The sequence below is a fragment of the Rissa tridactyla genome, chromosome 3 (assembly GCF_028500815.1).
Source record: "Rissa tridactyla isolate bRisTri1 chromosome 3, bRisTri1.patW.cur.20221130, whole genome shotgun sequence".
NCBI lineage: Eukaryota > Metazoa > Chordata > Aves > Charadriiformes > Laridae > Rissa > Rissa tridactyla.
Genome location: NC_071468.1, coordinates 2,417,696 through 2,425,837, shown reverse-complemented (window position 1 = coordinate 2,425,837; position 8,142 = coordinate 2,417,696). Strand labels below are relative to the sequence as shown.

The 8,142-nt window shown below is 44.2% G+C and overlaps 2 protein-coding genes across 3 annotated transcripts in view; one reads left to right on the top strand and one right to left on the bottom strand.

Moving 5' to 3' along the window:
- Positions 1-2,317: 2,317 nt before the first annotated feature.
- Positions 2,318-6,649, bottom strand: PEX13 (peroxisomal biogenesis factor 13). Of its 2 annotated transcripts, none has more exons than XM_054194056.1 (4): positions 6,510-6,649; positions 3,704-4,401; positions 3,149-3,277; positions 2,318-2,631 (listed from the first exon to the last, which is right to left on the bottom strand). In XM_054194056.1, exons 1-4 carry the CDS (start codon positions 6,581-6,583, stop codon positions 2,336-2,338), a joined length of 1,197 nt encoding a protein of 398 aa, XP_054050031.1. In that variant the 5' UTR covers positions 6,584-6,649; the 3' UTR covers positions 2,318-2,335. The 2 variants fall into 2 exon arrangements, with proteins under 2 accessions (XP_054050031.1, XP_054050032.1); XM_054194057.1 differs by having other exon boundaries at positions 3,149-3,274.
- A 162-nt stretch (positions 6,650-6,811) lies between these two features.
- Positions 6,812-8,142, top strand: part of PUS10 (pseudouridine synthase 10) — a 34,713-nt gene continuing 33,382 nt past the window's right edge. Inside the window, exon 1 of the transcript XR_008465231.1 lies at positions 6,812-6,999. The gene's annotated coding sequence lies outside the window, so the exon portion shown is untranslated. The remainder of the gene's footprint in view (positions 7,000-8,142) is intronic.

Below are 8,142 nucleotides of genomic sequence, written 5' to 3'. Positions count from 1 at the left end.
ACTTCTTGTGAAGATTTAGCAGATACAGTTATGACGGTTAGTGATCGGTAGACTAAGTCAAACTACTATAAAGGGCAGTCAGTTAAGTTATTGATAACCTATCTTCCTACTAAAAGAATTGTTTTCAAAATAGTATGACCTGAAAGTGAAATTCAAAATATCTTTCTAAAAATTAGTAAGATTTAAAGATTCTAAAAAACACCATGGTACTGTCTTCCCAACTTGTTCTGAACCGGAAAACAGAAGTCCACTTGAATGGATACTCTGCAAAAAGTTTGGGGTTTATTTATTCATTTATTTAAAAGACCATTTCTCTGATTGAAATATTTCACTGACGCAAGAGAGGCTGACAGTCCATTAATTAAATTTCACAACAGTAAATGAATTCCCTCCATGAATACACACTGTAAGCAGAACTGTAAACTTGATACTCCCACCCCCCTTTTTTTCTCTTTATATTTTGTATTTCCGGATTGTTTGCTATTTTTATTTCAACAACAGATGTCGTTTCCAAATATAGGTAATTTTCTTCAATGCCCTGGTACAGAGGGAGATGTCTCAGGAACATGTTCTGTTTTAAACCTAGGAAACCTAGTTTCAAATTTCTCGTTTGCCCTTTAACTACTCTTTCCTTTTCCTCCGCACTTGAAGATCTAACAATCAAGTAAAAATGTTTCTTCGCACCATCTCCCAGTACCTGAGCGCCACCAGTTAAATTCTTCCTCTAATTATCAACAACGGGCATTCAGAGATTACTTTAAAATCCAAGGTTCCAGCACAGTATCCATCTTTTCAGCCGCCCTACCTCAATAAAACTGTGCTCATTTCAATTTTTCTTGTCAGAGTTATTTTTTTGGGGGTGAACAGAATTCTAAGAACTCAAGGCCAGCAAATGCAATTAAAGTATAAAGCTTTGCTAACACATAATGAGTGTTGCAGATCTCTGTAGAAACAGTCAAACTGAAACTACTGGATCAATTAAGCAAAGGCACATGCCCTACTTTCACTAATAGTTTTGAGTACCTTTAAAAGAAAAGCTATTTTAATGATTAAGACAAGCTTTAGCTATTTTATCCATTGCTCTAACCTTCAGAAGCTCAACATGTTATACATATATACTAAAAGGAAAAAAGTGTTAATTATCTTTGCTTCATTAAAAAAAAACCCAAACAGTATTTCAATACAGAATTCTCAAACACCAATATGAAGAAAATACTAAATACTTTGCAACGGGCAAATGTTTTTATGGCTTTTGATAAATCAGAGCCCTCAAATTTTATGGGCAGATGCAAAATTTACCACCTGAAAGGCAGCAAAAAGAGCTAACTCGGAGACCTTTGCTAACTGTGACAGTTAAGCAAGAAACACTACTTTTTCTTGGCCGCTCCAGTTACATTAAACTTCCTCCAACCCAATGCTTTCCTAGCTCACTAAAAGGCAGGAGAGATATTTTGAGATTCCTATAAAAACAATAAAGAACAGAAACAAGTAGAGATGCGGATGGTAGCTGACAGACTATTGATAGGCAGTTAACAGGCTCCAACACAAAACAGCTAGGAGTGATGCAAAGTTAGTCCACCACAGAAGGGAATAACGATTAATAAGTGTGCTGGAAAGTTCCTGACTGCAGGATACCCTTCATTCTAATGTCATTTTAATAAACAAAAGAGAACTGGTTAGAACCACTTGCTGAAGCCTCACTGCTCTTCCTTTGTAACTGTATTTCTCTCCCCTTTTTTATTAGGGGTAAGGTCTTTCTGACAGAAGCCCTGCTTCTTACGAAAAGCAAGCAGCTTAGAACTTCTAATGATTCAGTTGTGTCATCTAAATCTCTTGCAATTCTCTCTCCTTTCAGGGGGAAGCAATGCATTATTACTGTTTTATGGTCCTCAGCGTCCAGTTTTGGAGGACATCTTACAGAAATCTGTCTTCCCTTTGCACATCTATTGGAGAAGCCTCTTGTCAAGGCGACATTCCAATGAAGACTGGATGTTAATCTCCAGATTTCACCAACAGTTTGTCTCCTTAACAAGAATAAGCCGGCAGTCCCTATTTTTTCATTTGTTTGCTTTGTTAGAAATGCCTTGAGATTCTCCTCATCTCAAGAATCTTCGAGCTGCTGCCACGTGGTTGGGTAGAGTCACTAATGTACAGCCTTAGGTGAGTCAAAAATAAATACTACAAATTTGAGCAATCGTTTTCTCCATCCCTTCACCAGTCAGTAGCAGCAATAACTGGTACAGACCCATCAGTGTTCCGCTACAGTACAGCTTTTCAACAAACCCTATGTTTTCTCAATAAAGCACAGTTCAGTTGCTTTGTTGATGTAAGTGCGTTAGAGCTCCTGTTTCTCTCCACTAACCACAGTGGAGTCAGATGCAACAGGAACTTTACTACTTCCAGCAAAAACAGAATCAAAAGCAGCTTCCTGTTCCTCTAAAGTCACAGTAGCAGTGGATCCTCTAACAGATGTGCTGGTAAAGGCTGGCCGTTGCTCTGTAATCCTCTCCACATCCACTGTTTTCCTACCTCTTCTTTTGCCCAGGATTTTGATGTAATTAGCTGGCACAAGTCCTGTTGTTTGGCCATCATAACTAGCCAAAAGCCAACCGCGGATTTTGGGTTGCTGTTCTGAAGAAGAAAAATGCAAACACATCGAGTCACAAAACAATTCAAAATATACTGCAGTTGAGGCACAAATACACCAGAAGAAAAACACCATACACGCAAAGAAAATAACTCTGTGATAAAAGGCAAATACAAATTACTTCACAAGAGAAATTACTAGGATCTGCACCGGGGAAGCGAGCTGAAGAGCACTGTGAAATGCAGGCTATTCTGAAATCGATGACACCATTGTACTGCAAACATCTAGTTGTGCAGCACATGCGAGGAAAACGTAACCACAAGGGTAACCACAAAGCACTCCCTGAGTTTAGGCTGTGTCAAAAAACTAGTCAGTAACAGTAACAAAACTACTCAATAAGTTTTATTACAATGCAAGCAATAATTTACGGACACCAAAAAAGTCAGTGCGGATGAGGAGTTTGGTCAAATAAGGTGGGGGGTTTTGTTTTCATTTTCAGACTCTAACGGTATGACTTACTTCTCATGTGATTAGGAAATAAATACAAAATTAAAAGTTTACCTTTGGGTGCTAATTTTAGCATGTCACCAGCACGGAAAGAAATTTCTTCTTCTGAGAGAGCACTGAAATCATATTCTGCTCTTCCAACTACATGGTCATCTTCTCCACTCGCCCAGTTACTAGATACTGCTTCCAAAAAGAAATTAAATGGTTACCTGCTCTGAATTATAAAGTGTTGAGTTTTCTTAAAGGAAAATGAAGAAAGCACCTTAATTCCCTTGCTAAAACTTTGCCAATAGAGAACTGATCAGAGTAACAAACAAAGAATGATTTGTTGAGTCAATCCAACCAATATTTTTCCCACCGCCCCAACTGATAGAAAGGAAACAGAAATAGAGAGGAACCATGATTTTGGAATCACACAAAGCTTACCATGAAACTGCATCCTAACTCAACACTACTTAAGCAGGCTGTTACTTGTATCATACACCTAAAATTCAGTATTGTACCCCACTATTAACTTCTATTACTGTAGTATAAGATTAATCGCTATACATGTGATAATAAAAGGAACAATATATGCTGCACTTCTCTCGTGCTGTAGATCATCTTTACCTGTTTCTTCGTCACTGTATGTAGAAAGCAGCTTCCAAATCAGATAGGGACCTCCCATTATAACAGCAAAGAACAAGAAAATGGGCCAGGATTTTGCAGAGTTAGCCGCCTTGTCTTCGAGGCCAACGCGAGCTACTGTCCCCTCACTTTCAGCCCACAAATCCTCATTCTCAGAGCTCTTCCGTAGACCTAGTAATCGTTGTAGACGTTGGTAGAGATATCTTATAGTTCTCACCAAGGCAAAAGCTGAAAACACCTTTGTGAAGTGTACTTTGAGGCGGGAGAAGTGATTGGCTACATCCAAGACAGCTCTGAAGCTGTTGTACACAGCTGAAAAGGTAGCATCCATCATCATGCTGACCGAGGCAAACGCATGCACGATACTTTCAATGGACTGAAATGCACCTCTGCTGCTCTCTTCAGCCTGCTGAACAAACCTGCTGGGAGGAATATCATCTGTACGAAAGCGGTTATAACCCAAGCCACCATATCCGTAACTGTAAGGACTATAGCTTCCATAAAAAGAGGTTCCATAAGAACCATAGCCCGGAGAAAAAGAACTAGTATACGCTGGCCTGAAAGTGCTCAGACTACTGCTTCCCGCTTGCTGTGATGGTCTTGGCAAAATAGGTGGAGGTATTCGTGCAACTGTGGGTTGTCCAGGCCTGGTCAGCAGGTTGTCGCCCAAGTCAGCAGACCTAAACAAATTCAGACAAGCAAGATCAGTACTCAAAATAAGTTTATATTTTTACTTCCTCAGAGTTCTTGGCTAACTATATAAATACGACAGTATGTGTCGGTAGTGCTAGGACAGGGAACCTGGTAGCCAAACACTCGGTACGTTGCAAAACATTTGTGGGAAGAAAAAATTCTAGTCAGGAAACACAGGTCTTTCAGGGAAAAAAAAAAAACATACTGAGATATTCAGTATAAATGTGTGGAACCACAGCATATCTGAAATGTACACATGGAAAAAATTTCAGTCTATTTATTTTATTGACTAAGAAAGCATGAAATGCTACATCCAGATCCATCAAACTTGATGCTGTAACATCTAGGTTATTTTTCTATACACAAAAGCCTCTCATATGCACTGCCAAGAATGTTTATGAACTTTTCAATCTGAAAGCTTTATTTCCAATACTTGTTCTCAGCTCTTCTATACAATGAGCCAATGATACACCAGGAAGGAGGCTTGAGAGCTCCTTTGAATGCACCCTTACAGAAAAGGGTGGTGTGACCTAATTGAGAATCCAAGTAATTACACAACAACACATGCAAGGGCTTTGGGTCCCCCCAATTGCCCCTTCTACCCAAACTATCTAATTACCTTTATGTAGCATGTCAAGGGATTGAATCTATTACTGTTAACTGTTGGCAGAAAGAGGTATTATAAGTGATTTATTTGTTTTTAATTTAGTAAACTTGTATTCCATTGTATACCCATAAGTTGAAGTCATTTCATGTGTGCCCTTCGTATCAACACTCTGCAAGTACTAGATTGGTATTTGAATTCTGTCAAGCAGCTGTCCAACTTTTGCTGTTTCATTAAAAAGCTAATCACATATTATCATCCTAAAAGCCAAACATTTTGGTCATTTCACATGTTTACTGCCTCATCCCTTGACTTTCCAATTCTGTAGTCCATTAAATTCACAGAAGAAAAAAAAAAAAAAGAAAAGTCAAGTTTGAATTGCTATGGAGGTGCTTTTTTCTGCGCTGCTTTTAGCATGAAGCATGCTTGCTATACTATTTCCCTATAAGGAAAGGAACAACTTGGTCTCAGCAAAACTTACAGGGTTCCACAGCAAAGAATATTATTTATATCTTTACACTGGTTTTTCCATCATATACTTTAATTCTCTTAGCAGTTAAGAACAGAGGCAAAAATAAGTTGTTATCACAGAAAACAGAGGTACTGTAACTTACGAAGTGACACTACATTCACCTCCCTAATAGTCAACTCGGGACATCTCACTTTAAAGCTGCTTGAAGCAATTTAAAATGAGCTAGATAGCCCCACCGAGAAAAATTAACATCAAATTTCTCATTTAGCAAACTTCAGCTCGCAGCGAAAGCAGGCAAGTTTCTGTTGAACGTTTAGTCTCGGCCTAACCTTTTGCCCAGTTTCAGCTCGCTCTAATTGCAATCACCAGCACCAAACGCAAAACAAGACTGATCTACAGCCGCCAAGCCTTCTTCCTTTGTTTCTGATGAAAAGGAAGGAGTTTACAAACACTTTCTGTACAACATCCCTCTCGGCGAGTGGGGTGGATTTTCTGGAAAAGCTCAGCTTCCCGTCGGACGCGCCCGGGCCAGGCATACACCTGTGCCTTTCCCAGCTCCTGGGGATGGCCCGCAGCTCGCACGGCTTTACAATGCCCAGGAACGGACGGACACCGGCGCTTTGCCCACTGGTGGGAACACCTATAGCTTTACCTTCACCGCATTTAAACACGCAGCTCTCTACAGACGCGAGCAGGGCTCCAAACCGGTACCTTTGGGCACCCCCTCACTCCCTCTCCGCACTGAGAACGGGGATCCCCCACAGACACCCCCACCTCGCCGGGCACAAGCAGATCAAACGACCCCAACCCCCCCAGCTGGTAACCCACCCCCCAAGCTCCGCTCAGCCACCAGCTGGCGGAGGCGCTGCCCGGCTGGGCCCGACCTTTAAGCTCGCCTCAGGGGCGAAGGCCGAGGAGGCGGGAGGCCCAGGATGGCGGGGGGGGGGGGGGTGAGGCGCGGCCGCCCTGAAGGGGGCCAACAGGCAGGGGAGCCGCGGGGGCCGGCGCACGGCACTCACTGGAAGGCCGGCGCCACCGTGCCCGCCAGCCGCCGGTTCTCCCAGGGCTTGGGAGGCGGCGGCTGCGACGCCATCTCCGCCTCGCTGCGGGCCCCGCTCTGCCCCCCGGCCCGGCCCGGCCCGGCCCGCCGCGCTCCTCCGCCCCGCTCCTCCGCCCCGACCGCCCACCGGCAGGCGCGACGCCGGAGCGCCGAGCTAGTCAACCCACGCCGCTTCGGGCAGGGCGTCCCGCCGCGCCCGGCCCATCGATGCGCTCTGCCTCGCCGCTGGTCGAGCCTGTGCCGGCCCCGCTGGCCGCCCGGGAAGGCGGGGAGGGGGCGGTGAGGCCCCGCGTGGAGCGAGGGCCGCCGTGAGGTGATCGCTGCTCCCCGGGGAGCGGGGCGGGGGGCGGCCGCCTGGAGCCCATCTGCGGCGCCTCCGGCCTCCTGCGGGAGGGCGGCCCTGTGCTGAGCGGTCCCCATTCCCCCGCGGGGGAGCGAGGCGCCTCAAAGTAGGGAGGAGGGGGCTGTAACGGTTCTAACGGTCGGGGCGCGCGCTGGTGTGTGGGGGTTGTGGGGCTCCCTCCCCTCCTGTCACCGAGAACTGAGGTGTCCGGGCCGGGAGGGGCTTGTGGGCGGGCGGGGGGGTTGCGGTGTGGTGGTTCGGCTGTCAGCAGGTGGGGTGGAATCCCGTGGGGTGGAATTCCTCTGCCGAGGGATACAGAGGCCAAAAAAAAAAAAAAAAAAAAAAAAAAAAAAAAATTCAAAGAGGTACCCGAGAAGGATGGGAGGAAAGGCCTGTCAAGGTTAACCACCAGGCAAACCACACCAGGTCAAGGGGTTCCCCTTAAACCAGAAATACCTGGAGGCAGAGAGCACTTGGCAGAGGGATATGCCCTGCACACACCTGTTTTCCTGTGGCCTCTGTTTATTCCCACCCTGGGTGACAGTAGGCTAATTGGACCTTTGGTGTGAACAATCGTGGTTATTCTTACGTGCTTTCTAAACTCTCCTAGATATCCAGTGTGGGCGAGCACCTCACTGGAAATCTCTCTTTTTCCGTATTTTTCGAAAAAATGCAGGAACTTAAGTTTGCGGAGAGTTCTATCCGTTAAATTTTGGGCAAAAAAATTGGTCTGTTGTAAAGTTCTGGGCAGAGAGAGCGACAGGAACCCAAATTAGCCATAATCATTTAGGGGAAAAAAGCGTTATGAGATCTCTCACAAAAACAGTAGTCCTGTATTTGAGATGGAAAATAAGAAATCTCAAAAAATTGAAGGAGCTAATGGATAGAAAAGACTTCCTTTGCTTTTAGGGCCTTGTATGACAAAAGGGGATGGCATCTGGTTTTCGCTTGTTTGGGTTTTTTTTTCCCCTGTGATTTTAACGGTTTGATTCTTTAGTTGCTACAATATTAGAAGGGATTTCCATTTTAAGTTTGGTTTAATATGTCTTAGCTCCACCCGCCTTCTTCATTCAGTAAAGAATAACTTGTCAGGTAATGCACATTATCAAAGATAAAACTCTGGGCAAAAGCTCAGCACACCTTTGTCAGAACTCTTGACTTCAGATTTTTCTAGCAAGTACAGAAGCTTTTCCCAGAGTCAGTGGTCTTTTTGGGTTGGTCTTCCAATTCTATTGTGCCTTTGATTTAA

Bases quoted from the DNA above. Each gene is read 5' to 3' on its own strand.
- PEX13 (XM_054194056.1), bottom strand. From the start codon at position 6,583: ATGGCGTCGCAGCCGCCGCCTCCCAAGCCCTGGGAGAACCGGCGGCTG. The intron at 4,402-6,509 runs GTGAGTGCCGTG...GAATTTGTTTAG, and splicing joins ACGGTGGCGCCGGCCTTCCA to GTCTGCTGACTTGGGCGACA. The intron at 3,278-3,703 runs GTAAAGATGATC...TCTTTTTGGAAG, and splicing joins ATACAGTGACGAAGAAACAG to CAGTATCTAGTAACTGGGCG.